Below are 23,919 nucleotides of genomic sequence, written 5' to 3'. Positions count from 1 at the left end.
GAAATAGTTTCACAACAGGTAGTGTCACTGTCACACAGCTCCAGAGTCCCTGGGTTGGGGATTTGAGTCCTGCTTTGCTCTTTTAATATTTTGGTGGGTTCTGTATCCCGATCACCTTCATATTCATCATCTCTCATTCTGGTACTGCCTTAGTATGATGTCATGGACTGTTATAAAATCCAGTGCCTCAGGGTTCTTCTGGTTCACTCTGAACTGAGAGAGAACAACGCCATTATTTTGTACAAACTAATATTTAGAAATACACATGATCTGTAATAAGATTTTCAGTTCTTTATTTGTATTGTTGTGTAACAACTGTTGGTAACCTTAGGTGCCTCAGTCTGTACTGATACATATACATGTATTGAAATATCAGCATAGACATTTTCATAATTCATACTAATGTAAACATTTATGCAGCTTATGGCAATTTTTAATGGAAGCACAGTTCAAGTTTGGATTATACAGCAACAACTAGAAGACTTGCGGAATGAGGGGCCAATACTGAAGCTTGCTTTTGCGATGTTTATGACTCTGTTCTTTTTGTATGTAAATGGTGTCATGTTTTATGTTCTCAGGAGTAAGAGGACTTTTAAAGAGACTTCACGCTACATCCTCTTTGGCCACATGCTTCTTAATGACTCAGTTCAACTTCTTGTTTCTTCATTGGTGTATTATTTTTCCTTCGCTTTTCTCAAGGTTGTCACAGCTGCCTGTGCTTTTATAATTTTTGTTTCAAGTGCAACATTCCGTAACACTCCTTTAAACTTGGCTGTAATGTCACTAGAGCGTTATGTGGCCATATGTTTCCCGCTAAGACACACAGAAATAGCCAGTCAGAAAAGGACTTATCTTGCAATTGTATTAATGTGGTGTATTTGTTCTATTAACCCCATGATTGACTTGTTCTTTGCAGCGATAATGGACCCTAACCTTTTAACCATGAATGTTTTTTGCTCCAGGGACATGTTTTTCATTAAATCATGGCAACTCGATATGTTTAATACACTGAATATATTTTACTTTGTGTCAGTGACACTGATCATCTTCTTCACCTACATCAACATTATGATCACCGCCAGGTCAGTGTCCTCCAGTAAAGACTCAGCTAGGAAAGCTTACAGGACTGTGCTGTTGCATTTATTTCAACTGGGACTGTCTCTCACCTCTTTTTTATTTAAGAACATAGAGCACTTTATATATTGACTGGTAGTTATAGCTCTCTGTATATTAACCTGCGATATCTGAACTTTCTTTTTGTCCTGATCCTGCCTCGCTGCCTGAGCCCTCTCATCTATGGGCTGAGAGATGATGCTGTTAGACCCTTGTTCAAATTGTATTTTTTCTGTGGTAGTAGTAAAATAAAGCCTTTGGTTAATTAGTCTTGACATTGTAATGAACCGCGTGGATGGTCGGATGCTCTCGTGGAGGGAGCTATAACCGGTCGACACCTAGTTGCTCAGCTCTAGAAAAACACAGGGAACCTTCAGTGTGATGCGAGAGAGACCATTTATTGGGCTTAGGAGCACCCACACACCCCACAGTCAGTACAATCCAGAATAGCTGCAGAAGATAAAGCAAAAAAGGCTACAACCCAGTGCTAACCAAAAACAGCTTGCTTCAATTGTTCGCGTTTTTTCTCAACTTCCCCCTCCCCCAACATTGCAGTGCGCAAGCAATTAAACCAAAGTCTCTTAAAGTGACCGTTACAACATGCAGGACTAAATTACAACCATAATATGTATATGAAATCATGCTTTTAATTTGATTGCATACATTGTAATTTATGCTCAAAGACATTAAAATGACATTGCATAATAATCACAAATTAAGAAATATGTTTTTACCATACAGGCATTTGTACATATAACAAAAACAGAAGTGTGTTAACATCAAACAAAAGCAAACTGTAATATGTATTTCTGCTGAATTTTAAATCACCATTAAAAAACACAAAACACCATTGGAATTGGCCTTGCATACAAATAAGAAAATAAATAAAAGCAGCAATAAAAATAAGAGTAACGTCACAGATGTTTTAAATATATACAATAGCTATGAAGGAGGTAGTAAATGTAGCTGAAATGCAGACACCTGAAAGAGTGGTATGTAAAGACACTGGGCTTTTGGCATATTTAATATTTAATTTTTGAGGGGGCAAATTGCGGATGGTTTGAAATCTAATATTTGACCTGTTTCCAGAACAAAGCTGATAATCGCATTGCTTTTATCATAAAAATTAAAGTTCATATGTTAAAAATATTCACACAACACACAATTATGTTTTCACAGTTTTGCCATTGCAATCTCACTTCTGCCTCAGTTCCTAACTGCTCTGGCTGCACTCTCTCATCTGCCTGAATAAAATAAAAAAGAATTCAAATTCATTTGCATTTCATAATGTCAAGACAACAATCTGATATATTCGTATTACAATATTAAAATCTATTTTTACATATATTTACATTTTAAAGCTGATAAAACATTCTAATGTCTTGCTCAGACCATACAGGAGCACTTTGTATTTATAGCCAGTAGTCCACCTGTTTCTCTGCATACGTTCTTATCACTTTCTTATTTCACCCAGTTCTTCAATGGTCAGGACCACCAGAGCAGGTATGATCTGGGTGGTGGTACAAGTGAATCAACCACAACAGTTGCTGCTGTGTTCACTCACTGTCCATCCTGTTAGACACATGTACAGTTTTTGTTCACTTTGGAAAAGTCAAAGAGAGCAGCTCATCTGTTGCTGTACAGTTTGTTTTGGTCATCCTCAAGTCCATCAATGAACACAGGATGCTGTTGGTTGGACATTTTGAATTGGTGGACTACACTCAGTCAAGCACTGACACTGATGACTTTAAAAACACTAACAGTTCTGCTGTGTCTGAGTAACTCACGGTAGAACACCAGATATATTACCTTTCAAGATCAAATACCTGATGCTGCAGTAAATGATGGGACTTTCAGGTCGTTCTTGTTGGCAAGTCACAAACAAATTGCATTCATGTTATCTTAACACTTTACAATACAGTTTGGAAGTTAATAGGTAACTTTGCAGGGACTAAGCAGGAAGTAATGATTAGTGCTGCATTAATATCTAAGTCACTCATATTAACAGCCAAGGAGTACTGATTAATTACTCAGTAGATATTAGTGAACTCGATATGTTTAATGCTTTGAATGTGAGTTACTTACATCAGCATTATGATCACAGCCAGGTCTTCAAGCTATTCAAGAGTCATTTTTGTGTCATTTTCTCCCACTCTTCCTGCAAAAAATCTTGAGGTTTGCAACAGTACAGGATCTTTGTTGTGGCAATTTTTGGCACCAAATATTGTCTGTTGGGGATAGGCAAGGACAACAGATTCTTATCATCAAATGGTGCATCAGTGCATTCAGAATGTGTGATCTGCTTATGTGCAAAGACATCATTAATTTCAAAGCATGAACTGGGACTTCATACAGATATATGCTACCAACAATGTCTTTTTTTCCTAGGAACTCATGGTTATTTGTGAATAATGGCCTGCTCTCTAGATCTGTCTGCTATTGAAAATGCTTGGAGCATCATTAATAAAATCTATCAAGACAAGTGTCACGCCCTTGTCCTGTCGTGTCTGTTAAATGACTCTTAAATGAAAGATTCTCCCGTTCTGCTCCCGAGGCTTACCCCCTCAGGAAATCTTTGGGAGGGGGTTGAGGGTAGGGGCACATCTCCGGGGGATCTACGGTTGAAGAAGTCCCTCAAGGGACCCGCAATAACTCCAGCACATGCCTGGCGAGCAGCACAAGCCCCTGCCTCCGTGGACATCGTCACAGGGCTCCCTGCCTCCGTGGATATCGTCGCAGGGCTCCCCCTTCCTCTGTGGACGTCTCCACTCCTGTCCCCGCGAAGGCGGCGAACCCAGCCGCTCCTGTCCCCACGAAGGCGGCCACCCAGGCTGCTACTGCTCCTGAGAAGGTGGCATCCGCCACTCCTGCTCCTGTGAAGGCAGTGTCCCCCGCCACTTCTGTTCCGACGAAGGCGCCGTCCCCCGCCGCTTCTGCACCCGTGACTGTGGCCCCGGCCGCTTCAGGTTGTGTCCGTACGTCGGCCCCAAGGACTTCGGGCCTGATCCCCAGAACGGTGCCCAGGCTGGTCCCTCAGACTTCCCCACAGAATTTTGCCAGTCCTGAGCATCCTCCAGTTGTTTTTGTTCCCCTGTCTGTCCCTGTCCTGGTTCCGGTCTCTGTCCTTGTTCCTGTGTCTGCCTTTGTCTCTGTCCCAGTCCCTGTCACCATGTTTGTGTCTGTCCCCGTAAACGTCCTGTCCCAGTTCCCCTGCCTCAAGTCCAGTCCCCTGTCCATTCCCAGTATCGATCCTCAGTCCCATTACCTGTCCGGTCTCCAGTCCAGTCTATGTTCCAGTCCAGTGTCTCGCCCCCTGTTTCCAGTAGAGTCCAGTCCCTGTTTTAGTCCCCTGTCTCTGCTCCCATTTTGTCCCAAGTCCAGCCTCATGTCTCTGCTCCTGTTCTGCCTCAGTCCCTGTCAAATGTTCAAGACCAGTCCAATGTCAAGTACCCTGTCCTGTCACATGCCCCTGTCCAATCTTCCATCTCTGGTTCTGTCCTGTCCTCAGTCTTGTCTCCCTTGCCTACATCTGTTCTGTCTCAGTCCCCGTGCAGTGTTCAAGCCCAGTCTCCTGTCTCATATCCTGCCCTCTCTCAAGTTCAGTCCCAGTACCCCGTCCTGTCTCCATTCCAGTCCCCAGTCTGTAATCATGTCCAGTCCCCGTGTCCACCCAGTGTCCAGTCAAATATCCTGTCCCACGTCCTGTCTCCTGTTCAGTATCTTGTCCAGTTTCCTGTATCTCGTCCTATCGTGTCCCCAGTTCCTGTGTCTGTTCCCATCTTGTCCTGTCTCCTGATGGTTCGTTGTCTTGTCTTGGTCTGTCTTGTTTTCCGTGCTCTCTCCTCCTGGGGGGTCTAGGTGTACGCCACTCGGGAGTTGTGCATCTGTCACGCCCTTGTCTGGTCGTGTCTGTTTTCCCCGCCATGCGCATGTTTTTTTTGTCCATGTCTCCACCCATGTCCCGCCTTTCTTCCTCCCCCTCGTTATCTGTTCCTGGTGTGTCTTGTCTGTGTTATGTATTTAAGTCCCCTTGTCTCACTTCCTCTGGTCAGTCATTTGTATCGTTTCAATTCCCAAGTCATGTTGTGTTGCTTCCAGTGTTGCTGTGTCGTGTTACTCAGTCCTTTCTGTTTGTCAGAGCAGAGCCCCGCCCCCACCTCGGATACTCAGATCACATGTCTGTTATGCTAATTCCTGCATACAAACCCATCATCAGGCGATCAAAACCTGTCCTGAAAGAGATGAAAATCTGGCCATCAGAAGCAATCTCTACTCTTCAGGACTGTTTCAAGTGCACTGACTGGGACATGTTCAGAGAGGCTGCAACTTACAGCAACAAAATCTACATGGAGGAGTACGCATCATCAGTGACCAGCTACATAGAGAAGGGCATCGATGATGTGACCATCTCCAAGACCATCACCATCCGCTCCAACCAGAAGCCGTGGATGAATGCAGAGGTGCGTGCGCTGCTGAAGGCTAGAGACGTTGCTTTCAAATCAGACGATAAGGCGGCCCTGAGAACAGCGAGGGCCAAACTCTCCAGAGCTATCAGAGAGGCAAAGCGCGCACACGGCCAGATCATTCACAGCCACTTCCAGAGCAGTAGAGACACTCGGCGCATGTGGCAGGGCATCCAAAGCATCACCAGCTACAAGACTACACCACCTGCTTGTGACGGAGATGCTTCCCTACCAGACGTGCTGAACCATTTCTACGCACGGTTTGAGGCACAGAACAATGTAACAGCGAGAAAGTCCACCCCTTCTCCCAGCGACCAGGTGCTGTCTTTTACTGCAGCCGACGTGAGGAAAACTCTATGCAGATTCGACCCGCGGAAAGCTGCTGGACCAGACAACATTCCTGGCAGTGTGCTCAGAGAATGTGCAGACCAGCTTGCTGATGTCTTCACTGATATCTTCAACATCTCTGTGAGCAGCGCCGTTGTTCCAACATGCTTCAAGAACACCACCATCATCCCGGTGCCTAAGAATTATTCTGTGTCCTGCCTCAATGACTATCGTCCCATTGCACTCACACCGATCATCACAAAGTGCTTCGAGAGGCTCGTCATGAGGCACATCAAAACCCTACTTCCCCCCACACTGGACCCTCTACAGTTCGCGTATCGTCCTAACAGTTCAACGGACGATGCCATATCCACCATGCTCCACCTGGCACTCACCCACCTGGACAAGAAAGACACATATGCCCGAATGCTGTTCATCCATCATTCCTCAGCACCTGATCGGGAAGCTGAATATACTGGGCCTTAACACTTCTCTCTGCAACTGGATCCTGGACTTCCTGACTGGGAGACCTCAGTCAGTCCGGATCGGTAGGAACACCTCCAGCACCATCACACTGAACACTGGAGCCCCCCAGGGCTGTGTGATCAGTCCTCTGCTGTTCACATTGCTGACCCATTACTGTGCAGCGAAGCACAGCTCAAATCATATCATCAAGTTGGCTGATGACATGACTGTGGTGGGTCTCATCAGTAAGAACGACGAGTCAGCATACAGAGAGGAGGTGCAGCGACTAACGGACTGGTGTGAAGTCAACAATCTGTCTCTGAACGTGGACAAAACCAAAGAGATGGTTGTAGACTTCAGAAAAACAAGGGGTGAGCACTCGCCGCTGAACATCGACAACTCTGCTGTGGAGATTGTCAGGAATACCAAATTCCTTGGTGTTCACCTAGCGGATGATCTCACCTGGTCCACTAACACCAGTAACATCAAAAAGAAAGCCCAGCAATGCCTCTACTTTCTGCGAAGGCTGAAGAAGGCTCATCTCCCCCCTCCAATTCTCACCACTTTCTACAGAGGAGTCATCGAGAGCATCATGACCAGCTGCATCACTGTCTGGTTTGGAAACTGCACTGTGGCAGATCGCAAGTCCCTCCAGCGGATCGTGAGGACAGCTGAGAAGATTACCGGTGTGTCTCTTCCCTCCATTACAGACATTTACACCACTCGCTGCACCCGCAAAGCACTCAGCATTGTGGGAGATCACACACACTCCTGAACCTACTGTCGTCTGAAAAAAGGTATCAAAGCATTCGAGCCTTCATATCCAGACTCCGTAACAGCTTCTTCCCACATGCCATCAGACTCCTAAACACCTAGAGACTGAGACTGGACTAAAGAAGTGCACCCACACACACACACACACACACACACACTTCTTCACGCAAACACTGGTCTGTTAGACTGAAAATGAGTGAACTGTTTACACATATCCTGTTTATGTCATGGTTACATTCAGTTACTGTTTACAGCACAAATACACTTTAAATTGCAGTGTCTCTCTCCCTCAACCCCTCCGTATTTATGGTCTTGCATTGTCTTGTATTGCATTGTATTGTATTGTACTGTATGGACATTGTTTTGTATTTTCTTAGCCATATCTTTTGCACTTTAATGTGTATGCACTCTTTTATGTTTGCACTAGCTTTGCACTAGTTGCACTTTAATGTTGTGTATTGTTTTATGTTCTATGTCTTTTGCACTTTAATGTGTATGCACTGTTTTATGTTTGCACTAGCTTTGCACTAGTTGCACTTTAATGCTGTTTTTTTGTCTCATGTAGCACCTTGGTCCTGGAGGAACGCTATTTCATTTCACTATGTACTGTAAACACTGTATACTGCTGAAATGACTAACTTCTTGAACTGTCTCTTCTTGAACTGACACAGTTGTTTCCTGTGTCATGTTATTAAGTATGTCGTGTTAGCTCTAGCCCTCTGTGTTTAGTTTCAGATTTAGCACCTTGTTTATGTTTAGCTTTAGCTATCTGTTTATTTAGCTTTCTAGGTCTCTGTGCAGTGTCTCTGTCTTTAATCTCCCTGTCTTTCCCATTTGCTATAGTTCTCCGTTTTAGGTTTAGTCTGTCTAGCTCTTTGTATTTTAGTTTAGACTGCTTAGCTCCCTTTGTCTGTCTCTGTTAGCTCCCTGTTTGTTGCCTTTGTTAAAGTCTCTTTGTTTTGTTATTTTGGTTAAATAAATAACTGTTTTAGCAAGTGCGTCTGCCTTCGTGATCCACCCTGCAATCTTGACAATAAGAGAGCTTTATTTATACAGCACATTTAAAAGGCAGCAAGTGTCAACGAACATGCTTCATTGAAAAGGCGAATCAAAGAAATGTTAAAAAACAAGGTATCTAGTGGTATCTATTATAAATTTGAATAGAATAAAATAGGATAACATTAATTAAAATGAGGCAATAAGAATGATTAGAAGGATTAACACTATGAAACGTATTAAACTAAATTAGATCAGAGCAACCAAATGGCCAGTTATTTAAAACGACAAAAGGCAGTTGAGTATAGACAATAGCAGAAATAAGATCATTTGGTAAATGGAAAACTTTAGGGACACCAGATGAAACAGAGCAATGAATACTCTATGAAATGTTAAAAGCCTGGGCAAATGAAAAAGGTTTTAACATTTGTCTAAAAAATTTCTAATGTGGCAGAATATTCTATGTAAAAAGGAAGGTTGTTCCAAAGCAGGGCTTTCACTAGAGATGGATGATTAGAGGGACTAAGCTTTAACCAGGGGGGCTTGGGGTAATTGCCACACAGCAGCAAATATTTTTGACGAGGTAGAGATTAAACAAAGCAAGGAGCTCCTGCCTTTACATAGAACATTTAATACCCATCTAAAGGGAGAAAACCAAAACTGAGTTATGAACAACTACTAACTTGTTGTAGCGGAGTAACAGTGTTTGAGCTGGTTATGCTTAATGGTGATTATAACTTATAATAATTATTATTATTACTGACTTAAATGACAAAAATATTAACAATTAATTAGAGAGGGAAATACTATCACCTCTATGTGAGTTCTTCAGGATTTTCAGACTCTCAAGGAACAAACTCCACACACTATTATTTCAAATAATGGAAACACTTTATTTAAAGGAAAGATAATAGGTTGATAAACATAGTACAATCATCAAAATCTCACGGAATCAACGCAGGTGAAACCGGTTCGAATTTAGTAATTGGCTAGGCTATATGACTTGTGAATGAGGTGTTGCTAGATGATTTAATTAGGGTATAATTTTACCAAGATATTTAATTCGTTCTCAGCTCTGAAAATTAGGAATTTAGCTTACTTTTTTCTTCTTTTGGTTATGATCACAGCCGACGTGTCCAGCACATTTTCGCTCTGTTCTTCCAGTGTTTGACTTGTCATGGCTGAAGTTAGGCTGTCTAGCGGAGAAAGTCCCTCCAGGATGAGTCTCAACTCAACTCAACTCAACTTTATTTATAGAGCACTTTAAAAAACACCAACAGTTAAAACAAAGTGCTGTACAAAAGATGTTTATAAAACAAACTAAAACAAAATAAAATAACCAATAATGAAAAATAAATAACTTAAATAAAAACAACACTAATAAAATTAATAAAAGAAAACAAACGTCTCATGCTGAGTTGAAAGCCAAGGAATAAAAATGAGTTTTAAGATAAGTTTTAAAAACCGAAAGTGAAGAAGCCTGCCTAATCTGTAATGGTAGGCTATTCCACAGTTTCGGCGCAGCAATTGGAAAGGCTCTATCTCCTCTGAGCTTACGTTTTGACCTCGGCACCTCCGGGAGCAGCTGATCAGCTGACCTGAGGCACCGAGCAGAGACGTGGGGGTGTAGCAGCTCAGTGAGGTAAGGTGGGGCGAGTCCATTTAAAGATTTGAAAACAAATAAAAGAATCTTAAAATGTACTCTAAAATGCACAGGCAACCAGTGGAGAGAGGCCAGAATGGGAGTGATATGTTCCCTCTTATGTGATCCCGTTAAGAGTCGGGCAGCAGCATTTTGCACCAATTGGAGACGTCTGAGGGAGGACTGGCTGACTCCAAAATACAGTGCATTGCAGTAATCCAATCGGGATGTGATGAAGGCATGGATTACTGTTTGAAAGTGCTCGTAAGAGAGAAATGGCTTCACCTTTGCCAGCTGCCTCAGGTGGAAAAAGCTGGACCTAACTACTGTGCCTATTTGGCGGTCCAATTTAAAATCACTGTCCATCTTAAAACCCAAATTTAAGATAGTTGGCTTCACATACAAAGTCAAGGGGCCCAAATCAACTGGAGGGGCTTCACAGGGACCACTGGGACCAAACACCATCACTTTCAGCCACTTTCAGCGTCCTTTAGACTGTGTGACATCAGTCAGGGATTCCCTTCACAGAGAGCTGCTGGCCTGGCTGGATTTCTCCTTCCAGGTGGACGGGACGTCAAAATAAAAGTTTGCTGTTTTCCTCCAATCTTCAGAAGCTGGTTTACGAATTAATTAGCTTATTTTACGATTTTTTTCTCTGTCACAGCAGTGTCCTTTATTCTGGCCAAAATAAGTTTCACCTGCTTAGATCAGTCGTAAAATTAAACTTGGATTGGGCTACAAACACGAACACAGATAAAACAAAGAAAATATTACTGACAATTACTCAATGTTTTACTCTTTAGTTTCTGTATTGCACTGCTAACTGACACAAGGTGTCCCTTGGAAGTTGCGTGAAGTCCTAAGAGTCTTTGGAGAGTCGGCTTGTTGGCGTAGAGAGAAGACAAAAGAGCGGAAAGAGCGTACGAGAGCCGTACGAGAAGAGGTCCAGAAGAGTGGGGGAAAAAAATCAAGAAGCAGAAGTGTCTGCAAGAGCAGAGCGACTCCTTTTTCAGATGTGTGAGAGGTCTCTTTTCTCTGATTGGATCCTGGGTCTGAAGTTCACGTGACTCAGACCCGGGGTGCGAAAAGTGATTTTGCAAATGTCCACTTGGGGGCACTGTTGGTCCATGCTGTTTGTCTGGTTTGACCTCGCGTTGGAGGTCACCATTGGCAGTTCTGGGGCCATCTGTTGATTTTGGATAAGATAAGGGGTGCCATCTCGACGCTGATGGCAATAAAACTGGGGTTCTTTAATCCTGGTCTCCAAGGCTCTGACTGATCTTTTAGGCTTAATGGAGTCATAAACTTGGTTTTCTTTTTCTTTACATTCCTGAAGACGACGGGGGTCACTGAAAAGTGTTTTGCTTAGACTTTGTTGTCAGACATAGGTATGTGCGTGAGTTTGTGTGTGTGTGGAGGGGGGGGTTGGTGCAGAGTATTTCAACACACACACACTCTGTGGAATGTAGGTTCTGTCCCAAAACTTATCATCAGAGTGGAGAGTCAAGGTTTTAATTTTTCATTTCTTGATCTGGTCCATACTCCACTACACTTGTTATATACAGGTATCTGAAAAATATACAGCCATAACGTCAGGAAAGAACCTAAACATCAATTCAGTCTGCCCTAAATTCTGCAGTGTTTAATGAATGAACATTTTTACTGGCTTTTCCTCTGCTAGCATAATGCTATCTCAACTAGTGCATCAGTGGCTTTTCAATTTGGTTAAATTAAAGATTGTAACAGGCATTCAGTTAACCTTATTTTCTTTATTTTTGTCTTGAAATGACAAGATTCTCACTACACCCCCTCCCTGCATACACCGTGTGCGTACGATGGCCAACTTTCTGAAATCAAAATGCAGACGCCGGGGGACCAGTTTGCATTTGTAAATCCTTTTTTGATTGTAGTAAATCAGATAAAACATTTTTGTTGTCAGACATTTATTAAGCCAACTGCCATTTGGACTGTCAGTGCCTGTCAATAGCCTTTTTTATCAATGGCAAAGCAGAATCTGTTCGTGTATTTCGCAAATGCTGTATTACCAGTTTAAAATAACTATTATTTTTAAATTATTCATTAATTACAATAAAGTGTGGCACGGTGGCGCAGCAGGTAGTGTTGCTGTCACACAGCTCCAGGAACCTGGGGTTGGGGGTTTGAATCTGATGACTGTCTGTGAAGAGTTTGGTGTGTCCTCCCTGTGTCCCATGGATTAGCTACACAAAAAAGTGTCCATAGGTGTGAGGGTGTGAGTGAATGTGTGAGTGTATGTCACCCTGTGAAGGACTGGCTCCCCCTCCAGGGTGTGTTCCTGCCTTGTGCCAAGTGATTCCGGGTAGGCCCCCCTCAAACAGGTCTAAAAACGTCCATGTTCCAGAGTTTAGGTGCTGCAACTTAAAATGCTCTAGCTGGTTGCCATCCCATGTAGAGCCTTATAAATCAACAATAAAATCAATCCAGAACTTCACTGGTAACCAATGCAGAGAAGAGGGTACAGGTGTAGTGTTATCCCTCTTCTTCATAACAAGGGTAGAAACCAAGGTTTTGAGTAGATGGAGTCTTGTATCAAGGAAGAATGTGTAAAAATATATAATCGTTTACACACAGTCACACAGCTCCAGACACCCTGGGTTGGGAATTTGAGTCCTGCTTTGCTCTTTTAATGTTCTGGTGGGTTCTGTATCACACAGGTGTGTGATCTCCTTAATATTCATCATCTCTCATTCTGGTACTGCCTTAGTATGATGTCATGGACTGTTATAAAATCCAGTGCATCAGGGTTCTTCTGGTTCATTCTGAACTGAGAGAGAACAGTGCCATTATTTTGTACAAACTAATATTTAGAAATACACGTGATCTGTAATAAGATTTTCAGTTCTTTTTTTGTATTGTTGTGTAACAACTGTTGGTAACGTTAGGTGCCTCAGTCTGTACTGATACATATACATGTCTTGAAATATCAGCATAGACATTTTCATAATTCATACTAATATAAATATTTATGCAGCTTATGGCCATTTTTAATGGAAGCACAGTTGAAGTTTGGATTATACAGCAACAACTAAATGACTTTGTGCTGAATGAGGGGCCAATACTGAAGCTTGCTGTTGCGATGTTTATGACTCTGTTCTTTTTGTATGTAAATGGTGTCATGTTCTATGTTCTCAGGAGTAAGAGGACTTTTAAAGAGACTTCACGCTACATTCTCTTTGGCCACATGCTTCTTAATGACTCAGTTCAACTTCTTGTTTCTTCATTGTTGTATTATTTTGCCTTGGCTTTTCTCAAGGTTGTCACAGCTGCCTGTGCTTTTATCATTTTTGTTTCAAGTGCAACATTCCGTAACACTCCTTTAAACTTGGCTGTAATGTCACTAGAGCGTTATGTGGCCATATGTTTCCCGCTAAGACACACAGAAATAGCCAGTCAGAAAAGGACTTATCTTGCAATTGTATTAATGTGGTGTATTAGTTCTATTAACTTTTTGATTGACTTTATCTTTGCAGCGATAATGGACCCTAACCTTTTAACCATGAATGTTTTTTGCTCAAGGGACATGCTTTTCATGAAATCATGGCAACTCGATATGTTTAATACACTGAATATATTTTACTTTGTGTCAGTGACACTGATCATCATCTTCACTTACATCAGCATTATGATCACTTCTAGGTCTGTGTCCTCCAGTAAAGATTCAGCTAGGAAAGCCTACAGGACTGTGCTGCTGCATTTCTTTCAACTGGGACTGTCTCTCACCTCTTTTTTATTTGTGAACATAGAATGAGCACTTTATATATTGACTGGTAGTTATAGCTCTCTGTATATTAACCTGCGATATCTGAACTTTCTTTTTGTTCTGATCCTGCCTCGCTGCCTGAGCCCTCTCATCTATGGGCTGAGAGATGATGCTGTTAGACCCTTGTTCAAATTGTATTTTTTCTGTGGTAGTAGTAAAATAAAGCCTTTGGTCAATGAGTCTTGACATGCAGGACTAAACTACAACCATAATATGTCTATATGAAATCATGCTTTTAATTTGATTGGATACATTGTAATTTATGCTCAAAGACATTAAAATGACATTGTATAATAATCACAAATTAAGAAATATGTTTTTACCATACAGGCAATTGTACACACAACAAAAACAGAAGTGTGTTAACATCAAAACAAAACCAAACTGTAATGTGTATTTCTGCTGAATTTTAAATCACATTAAAAAACACAAAACACCATTGGAATTGGCCTTGCATACAAATAAGAAAATAAATAAAAGCAGCAATAAAAATAAGAGGAACGTCACAGTTGTTTTAAATATATACAATAGCTATGAAGGAGGTAGTAAATTTAGCTGAAATGCAGACATCTGAAAGAGTGGTGTGTAAAGACACTGGGCTTATGGCATATTTAATATTTAATTTTTGAGGGGGCAAATTGGGGATGGTTTGAAATCTAATATTTGACCTGTTTCCAGAACTAAGCTCATAATTGCATTACTTTTATCATAAAAATTTCATGTGTTAAAAAAATTCACACAACACACAATTATGTTAAGGGTAAAGATTAATTTCAAAATGTCAATAGCATATTTAACAGCCTGACTAAGGCTCATTAAGGTTTTCACAGTTTTGCCATTGCAATCTCACTTCTGCCTCAGTTCCTAACTGCTCTGGCTGCACTCTCTCATCTGCCTGAATAAAATAAAAAAGAATTCAAATTCATTTGCATTTCATAAGGTCAAGACAACAATCTGATATATTCGTATTACAATCTTAAAATATATTTTTACTTATATTTACATTTTAAAGCTGATAAAACATTCTAATGTCTTGCTCAGACCATACAGGAGCACTTTGTATTTATAGCCAGTAGTCCACCTGTTTCTCTGCATACGTTCTTATCACTTTCTTATTTCACCCAGTTCTTCAATGGTCAGGACCACCAGAGCAGGTATGATTTGGGTGGTGGTACAAGTGAATCAACCACAACAGTTGCTGTTGTGTTCACTCACTGTCCATCCTGTTAGACACATGTACATTTTTTGTCCACTTTGGAAATGTAAAATCAAGGAGAACAGCTCATCTGTTGCTGTACAGTTTGTTTTGGTCATCCTCAAATCCATCAATGAACACAGGATGCCACCCACAAGATGCTGCTGGTTGGACATTTTGAATTGGTGGACTACTCTCAGGCCAGAACTGACACTGATGACTTTAAAAACACTAACAGTTCTGCTGTGTCTGAGTAACTCACGGTAGAACACCAGATATATTACCTTTCAAGAGCAAATACCTGATGCTGCAGTAAATGATGGGACTTTCAGGTCGTTCTTGTTGGCAAGTCACAAACAAATTGCATTCATGTTATCTTAACACTTTACAATACAGTTTGGAAGTTAATAGGTAACTATGCAGGGACTAAGCAGGAAGTAATGATTAATGCTGCATTAATATCTAAATCACTCATATTAACAACTAAGGAGTACTGATTAATTACTCAGTAGATAATAGTGAACTTGATATGTTTAATGCTTTGAATGTGAGTTACTTACATCAGCTTTATGATCACAGCCAGGTCTTCAAGCTATTCAAGAGTCATTTTTGTGTAATTTTCTCCCATTCTTCCTGCAAAAAAATCTTGAGGTTTGCAACAGTACAGGACCTTTGTTGTGGCAATTTTTCCACCAAATATTGTCTGTTGGGGATAGGCAAGGACAACAGATTATCACCAAATGGTGCATTGGTGCATTCAGAATGTGTGATCTGCTTATGTGTAAAGACATCATTAATTTCAAAACATGAACTGGGACTTTATAAAGATATATGCTACCAACAATGTCTTTTTTCCTAGGAACTCATGGTTATTTATGAATAACAGCCTGCTAAATGAGATCAGAGCAACCAGATGGTCAGTTATTTGCAATGACAAAAGGCAGTTGGGTATAGACAATAGCAAACATAAGATCATTTGGTTAAATTGAAAACTTTAGGGACACCAGACGAAACAGAGCAATTAATACAATGAATACTCTATGAAATGTTAAAAGCCTGGGCAAATGAGGTTTTAACGTTTGTCTAAAAAATTTCTAATGTAGCAGAATATTCTATGTAAAGAGGAAGGTTGTTCCAAAGTAGGGCTTTCACTAGAGATGAATGATTAGAGGGACTAAGCTTTAACCAGGGGGGCTTGGGGTAATTGCCACACAGAAGCAAATATTTTTGACGAGGTAGAGATTACACAAAGCAAGGAGCTCCTGCCTTTACATAAAAAATGTACTACACATCTAAATGGAGAAAACTACTAACTTGTTATATACAGTTATCTGAAAAATATACAGTCATAACGTCAGGAAAGAACCTAAACCTTAATTCAGTCTGCCCTAAATACTGCAGTGTTTAATGAATGAACATTTTTACTGGCTTTTTCGGCAGGCTTCCTTTATGTTCATCAATAGTCAGGTTTCCTCTGCTAGCATAATGCTATCTCAACTAGTGCATCAGTGGCATTTCAATTTGGTTAAATTAAAGATCGTAACAGGCATTCAGTTAACCTTATTTTCTTTATTTTTGTCTTGAAATGACACTCGCTGTCAAGATTCTCACTACACCCCCTCCCTGCATACACCGTGTGCGTAGGATGGCCAAATTTCTGAAATCAAAATGCAGACACTGGGGGACCAGTATGCACTTGTAAATTGTTTTTTGATTGTAGTAAATCAGATAAAACATTTTTGTTGTCAGATATTTATTAAGCCAACTGCCATCTGGACTGTCAGTGATTGTCAGTAGACTTTTTTAACAATGGAAAAGCAGAATCTGTTCATGTATTTCACAAATACTGTAATACCAGTTTAAAATAACTATTATTTTTAAATCATTCATTAATTACAATAAAGTGTGGCACGGTGGCGCAGCAGGTAGTGTTGCTGTCACACAGCTCCAGGGACCTGGGGTTGGGGGTTTGAATCCCACTCCGGATGACTGTCTGTGGTGAGTTTGGTGTGTCCTCCCTGTGTCCCCATGGATTAGCTACACAAAAAGTGTCCATAGGTGTGAGGGTGTGAGTGAATGTGTGAGTGTATGTTGCCCTGTGAAGGACTGGCTCCCCCTCCAGGGTGTGTTTCTGCCTTGTGCCAAGTGATTCTGGGTAGGCCCCCCTAAAACAGGTCTAATGACGTCCATGTTCCAGAGTTTAGGTGCTGCAACTTAAAATGCTCTAGCTGGTTGCCACCCCATGTAGAGCCTTATAAATCAACAATAAAATCAATCCAGAATTTCACTGGCAACCAATGCAGAGAAGAGAGTACAGGTGTAATGTTATCCCTCTTCTTCATAACAAGGGTAGAAACCAAGGTTTTGAGTAGATGGAGTTTTGTATCAAGGAAGAATGTGTAAAATTATATAATTGTTTGCCTAAAAGGTGTTTGTAACTTTAATAACTGCAGTGGAACATTTTACAACATCCAAAACTAATCAGCAAAATGAAGAGGGTGAAAAAAATGTAAATCAATCATTAAACTGAAACTCATATATTGAGCTGTACTTAATATTTGAAAAAATGTAGATAATATTGGCTATGAAAATGAAATAGTTTCACAACAGGAAGTGTCACAGTCACACAGCTCCAGAGTCCCTGGGTTGGGGATTTGAGTCCTGCTTTGCTCTTTTAATATTTTGGTGGGTTCTGTATCACACAGGTGTGTGATCTCCTTAATATTCATCATCTCTCATTCTGGTACTGCCTTAGTATGATGTCATGGACTGTTATAAAATCCAGTGCATCAGGGTTCTTCTGGTTCATTCTGAACTGAGAGAGAACAACGCCATTATTTTGTACAAACTAATATTTAGAAATACACATGATCTGTAATAAGATTTTCAGTTCTTCTTTTGTATTGTTGCGTAATAACTGTTGGTAACGTTAGGTGCCTCAGTCTGTACTGATACATATACATGTATTGAAATATCAGCATAGACTTTATCATAATTCATACTAATATAAATATTTATGCAGCTTATGGCAATTTTTAATGGAAGCACAGTTGAAGTTTGGATTATACAGCAACAACTAGATGACTTGCGGAATGAGGGGCCAATACTGAAGCTTGCTGTAGCAATGTTTATGACTCTGTTCTTTTTGTATGTAAATAGTGTCATGTTCTATGTTCTCAGGAGTAAGAGGACTTTTAAAGAGACTTCACGCTACATTCTCTTTGGCCACATGCTTCTTAATGACTCAGTTCAACTTCTTGTTTCTTCATTGTTGTATTATTTTACCTTGGCTTTTCTCAAGGTTGTCACAGCTGCCTGTGCTTTTATAATTTATGTTTCAAGTGCAACATTCCGTAACACTCCTTTAAACTTGGCTGTAATGTCACTAGAGCGTTATGTGGCCATATGTTTCCCGCTAAGACACACAGAAATAGCCAGTCAGAAAAGGACTTATCTTGCAATTGTATTAATGTGGTGTATTAGTTCTATTAACCCCATGATTGACTTGTTCTTTGCGGCGATAATGGACCCTAACTTTTTGAACATGAATTTATTTTGCTCCAGGGACAAGTTATTCATTAAATCATGGCAACTCGAAATGTTTAATGCTTTTAATATATTTTACTTTGTGTCAGTGACACTGATCATCATCTTCACTTACATCAGCATTATGATCACCGCCAGGTCAGTGTCCTCCAGTAAAGACTCAGCCAGGAAAGCCTACAGGACTGTGCTGCTGCATTTATTTCAACTGGGACTGTCTCTCACCTCTTTTTTATTTGTGAACATAGATAGAGCACTTTATATATTGACTGGTAGTTATAGCTCTCTGTATAATAACCTGCGATATCTGAACTTTCTTTTTGTCCTGATCCTGCCTCGCTGCTTGAGCCCTCTCATCTATGGGCTGAGAGATGATGCTGTTAGACCCTTGTTCAAATTGTATTTTTTCTGTGGTAGTAGCAAAATAAAGCCTTTGGTCAATGCGTCTTGACATGCAGGACTAAACTACAACCATAAAATGTCTATATGAAATCATGCTTTTAATTTGATTGGATACATTGTAATTTATGCTCAAAGACATTAAAATGACATTGCATAATAATCACAGATTAAGAAATATGTTTTTACCATACAGGCATTTGTACACATGACAAAAACAGAAGAGTGTTAACATCAAACAAAAGCAAACTGTAATATGTATTTCTGCTGAATTTTAAATCACCATTAAAAAAAACACCATTGGAATTGGCCTTACATACAAATAAGAAAATAAATAAAAGCAGCAATAAAAATAAGAGGAACTTCACAGATAGTTTAACTATATACAATAGCTATAGAATGGCAACAACCCAGTATTCATTTCTGAAGGAGGTTGAAAATTTAGCTGAAATGCAGACATCTGAAAGAGTGGTGTGTAAAGACACTGGGCTTTTGGCATATTTAATATTTAATTTTTGAGGGGCAAATTGGGGACGGTTTGAAATCTAATATTTGACCTGTTTCCAGAACAAAGCTGATAATTGCATTGCTTTTCTCATAAAATTTTACATGTTATATAAAAAGTTAAAATAAAATAAAAAGTTCATATGTTAAAAAAATTCACACAACGCACAATTATGTTAAGGGTAAACGTTAATTTCAAAATTTCAATAGCATATTTAACAGCCTGACTAAGGCTCATTAAGGTTTTCACAGTTTTGCCATTGCAATCTCACTTCTGCCTCAGTTCCTAACTGCTCTGGCTGCACTCTCTCATCTGCCTGAATAAAATAAAAAAGAATTCAAATTCATTTGCATTTCATAAGGTCAAGACAACAATCTGATATATTCGTATTACAATCTTAAAAGATATTTTTACTTATATTTACATTTTAAAGCTGATAAAACATTCTAATGTCTTGCTCAGACCATACAGGAACACTTTGTATTTATAGCCATTAGTCCACCTGTTTCTCTGCATACGTTCTTATCACTTTCTTATTTCACCCAGTTCTTTAATGGTCAGGACCACCACAGAGCAGGTATGATTTGGGTGGTGGTACAAGTGAATCAACCACAACAGTTGCTGTTGTGTTCACTCACTGTCCATCCTGTTAGACACATGTACATTTTTTGTCCACTTTGGAAATGTAAAATCAAGGAGAACAGCTCATCTGTTGCTGTACATTTTGTTTTGGTCATCCTCAAGTCCATCAATGAACACAGGATGCCACCCACAAGATGCTGCTGGTTGGACATTTTGAATTGGTGGACTACTCTCAGGCCAGAACTGACACTGATGACTTTAAAAACACTAACAGTTCTGCTGTGTCTGAGTAACTCACGGTAGAACACCAGATATATTACCTTTCAAGAGCAAATACCTGATGCTGCAGTAAATGATGGGACTTTCAGGTCGTTCTTGTTGGCAAGTCACAAACAAATTGCATTCATGTTATCTTAACACTTTACAATACAGTTTGGAAGTTAATAGGTAACTATGCAGGGACTAAGCAGGAAGTAATGATTAGTGCTGCATTAATATCTAAATCACTCATATTAACAACTAAGGAGTACTGATTAATTACTCAGTAGATAATAGTGAACTTGATATGTTTAATGCTTTGAATGTGAGTTACTTTTAGTCAGTGACACTGATCATCTTCTTCACTTACATCAGCATTATGATCACAGCCAGGTCTTCAAGCTATTCAAGAGTCATTTTGTGTCATTTTCTCCCATTCTTCCTGCAAAAAATCTTGAGGTTTGCAACAGTACAGGATCTTTGTTGTGGCATTTTTTTGCACCAAATATTGTCTGTTGGGGATAGGCAAGGACAACACATCCTTATCATCAAATGGTGCATCTGTGCATTCAGCATGTGTGGTCTGCTTATGTGTAATGACATCATTAATTTCAAAGCATGAACTGGGACTTTATACAGATATATGCTACCAACAATGTCTTTTTTCCTAGGAACTCATGGTTATTTGTGAGACTTTGTCAGTCTCTGTTATCTCCCTGTGTGTCGCCTTTCTGTTAAAGTCTCTTTGTTTTGTTAATTTGGTTAAATAAATATAACTGTTTTAGCAAGTGCGTCCGCCTCCGTGATCCACCCCGCCATCTTGACATTGAGAGAGCTTTATTTATATAGCACATTTAAAAGGCAGCAAGTGTCAACGAACATGCTTCGTTGAAAAGGTGAATCAAAAAAGGTGAATCAAAGAAATGTAAAAAAAAAACAAGGTATCTAGTGGTATCTATTATAAATTTGAATAGAATAAAATAGGATAACATTAATTAAAATGAGGCAATAAGAATGATTAGAAGGATTAACACTATGCAAGTATTAAACTAAATTAGATCAGAGCAACCAAATGGCCAGTTATCTGAAATGACAAAAGGCAGTTGGGTATAGACAATAGCAGAAATAAGATCATTTGGTAAATGGAAAACTTTAGGGACACCAGATGAAAGAGAGCAATTAATACAATTAATACTCTAAGAAATGTTAAAAGTCTGGGCAAATGAAAAAGGTTTTAACGTTTGTCTAAAAAATTTCTAATGTGGCAGAATATTCTATGTAAAAAGGAAGGTTATTCCAAAGCAGGGCTTTCACTAGAGATGAATGATTAGAGGGACTAAGCTTTAACCAGGGGGGCTTGGGGTAATTGCCAAACAGCAGCAAATATTTTTGACGAGGTAGACATTTAACAAAGCAAGGAGCTCCTGCCTTTACATAAAAAATGTACTACCCATCTAAAGGGAGAAAACCAAAACTGAGTTATGAACAACTACTAACTTGTTATATACAGTTATCTGAAAAATATACAGTCATAACGTCAGGAAAGAACCTAAACCTCAATTCAGTCTGCCCTAAATACCGCAGTGTTTAATGAATGAACATTTTTACTGGCTTTTCAGAAGGCTTCCTTTATGTTCATCAATAATCAGGTTTCCTCTGCTAGCATAATGCTATCTCAACTAGTGCATCAGTGGCATTTCAATTTGGTTAAATTAAAGATCGTTACAGGCATTCAGTTAACCTTATTTTCTTTATTTTTGTCTTGAAATGACACTCGCTGTCAAGATTCTCACTACACCCCCTCCCTGCATACACCATGTGCGTAGGATGGCCAAATTTCTGAAATCAAAATGCAGACGCCGGGGGACCAGTATGCACTTGTAAATTGTTTTTTGATTGTAGTAAATCAGATAAAACATTTTTGTTGTCAGACATTTATTAAGCCAACTGCCATCTGGACTGTCAGTACCTGTCAGTAGACTTTTTTAACAATGGCAAAGCAGAATCTGTTCATGTTTTTCGCAAATACTGTAATACCAGTTTAAAATAACTATTATTTTTAAATCATTCATTAATTACAATAAAGTGTGGCACAGTGGCGCAGCAGGTAGTGTTGCTATCACACAGCTCCAGGAACCTGGGGTTGGGGGTTTGAATCCCACTCTGGATGACTGTCTGTGATGAGTTTGGTATGTCCTCCCTGTGTCCCCATGGATTAGCTACACAAAAAAGTCTCCATAGGTGTGAGGGTGTGAGTGAATGTGTGAGTATATGTCACCCTGTGAAGGACTGGCTCCCCCTCCAGGGTGTGTTCCTGCCTTGTGCCAAGTGATTCCGGGTAGGCCCCCCTGAAACAGGTCTAAAAACGTCCATGTTCCAGAGTTTAGTTGCTGCAACTTAAAATGCTCTAGCTGGTTGCCATCCCATATAGACCCTTATAAACCAACAATAAAATCAATCCAGATCTTCACTGGCAACCAATGCAGAGAAGAGGGTACAGGTGTAATGTTATCCCTCTTCTTCATAACAAGGGTAGAAACCTAGGTTTTGAGTAGATGGAGTCTTGTATCAAGGAAGAATGTGTAAAATTATATAATTGTTTGCCTAAAAGGTGATTGTAACTTTAATAACTGCAGTGGAACATTTTACAACATCCAAAACTAATCAGCAAAATGAAGAGGGTGAATGTATGTATGTGAATGATGTAAATCAATCATTAAACTGAAACTCAAATTTTGAGCTGTACTTAACAGTTGAATAAATATGGCCACAAAATACGAATCATGCATCTATAATAAACATTCAATTTTGAGAATAAGTATTGTTTCCACAGCACTGATATTCACAGAAAGACTATCTTTGGCTTATTTTTTAAGTTTTAATTTAAGTAATAATTATACAAAGATAAAGGCTGAAAATGTTAATAAAAATTAATATATAAAATTATTGCAATGCAATAACTTCATTTTGCTAACAATATTATTTATTAAGACAATACAGATTAGGTATTAGGTATAATATAGATTAGCTTCATTTAAAAAAATATTTCATTTTAAAAGTTTTATGAACTGTAAACAACAAAATGTATTGCATATTTTCGTCTCAGAAAGTTAAATGACAAAGAGATAATAAAGCTATTCTTATTCCACCAATGCCCTGTGGGCAGTGGTATTGAGGGGGTCGCTGCCCTCTCTGCCTCTTGCTGAAAGAGAGTTTGCATGCTCAAGCTGGAAATAGTGTCTCTCCCCCATTCTTTCTTGTTGTTAGCTGAGAGCAAAGCATGCACGTGATTTCTATAAGACATATGAAGCCAGCCACAGCCTATTTTCCACCTGCATCAAATTTTTAATCACAGAAAATGCCAAGTGCCCTGATCTGCCACAACAGCCAATGTTGGCCTGCACTGGCCATATTGTGCTGGTGTTTTGCAGGGGAAAGTGGGGGCCATAGTCAAGCTCATTGTATATAGATAGCAAGGTCTAATTTGTGCCATTTTGGGACTTGTGGCCATGGAAAATGTGGTTTTGGCCAAGATTTGTGTGCAATTTGGCTGGCCCAAATAAGGTGGAGTTGAGACAGCCAAACTTAGCCTGAATGAAAGGCCAAATATGGGTCAAATTTTCATTGTTATCAGGATGCACTCTTGGACTACTAGCCTAGGATAACCAGTGGTGGACAGTAACAAAGCAAATGTAATTTTTTTCTGTACTTAAGTAGTTTTTTTGTGTATCTGTACTTTAATGAAGTATTTCCATTTTGGGCATTCCACTACATTTCAAAGTCAAATATCTTACTTTTTACTCCATAACATTATGAAAATCTTCCATTCCTTTTGGTTTATGTGTGGGTAAAATTGTA

The 23,919-nt window shown here is 39.7% G+C and overlaps 1 protein-coding gene and 1 pseudogene across 1 annotated transcript; both read left to right on the top strand.

Annotated features, from left to right (window-relative positions):
- Nucleotides 1–12,793: 12,793 nt before the first annotated feature.
- On the top strand, nucleotides 12,794–13,765 carry LOC136668030 (odorant receptor 131-2-like; annotated as a pseudogene).
- A 4,034-nt stretch (nucleotides 13,766–17,799) lies between these two features.
- LOC136668029 (odorant receptor 131-2-like) lies at nucleotides 17,800–18,768 on the top strand. The gene has a single exon (XM_066645276.1). It carries the CDS (start codon nucleotides 17,800–17,802, stop codon nucleotides 18,766–18,768), a length of 969 nt encoding a protein of 322 aa, XP_066501373.1.
- Nucleotides 18,769–23,919: the final 5,151 nt, after the last annotated feature.

This window comes from Hoplias malabaricus, chromosome 15, assembly GCF_029633855.1.
Source record: "Hoplias malabaricus isolate fHopMal1 chromosome 15, fHopMal1.hap1, whole genome shotgun sequence".
NCBI classification, from domain to species: Eukaryota; Metazoa; Chordata; class Actinopteri; order Characiformes; family Erythrinidae; genus Hoplias; species Hoplias malabaricus.
Note: the sequence above shows the minus strand (reverse complement) of the source record. Positions and strands in the feature narration are given on the sequence as shown.

What these genes read in the sequence shown, in the direction of transcription:
- LOC136668029 (XM_066645276.1), top strand. Translation starts at nt 17,800, where the DNA reads ATGGCAATTTTTAATGGAAGCACAGTTGAAGTTTGGATTATACAGCAA.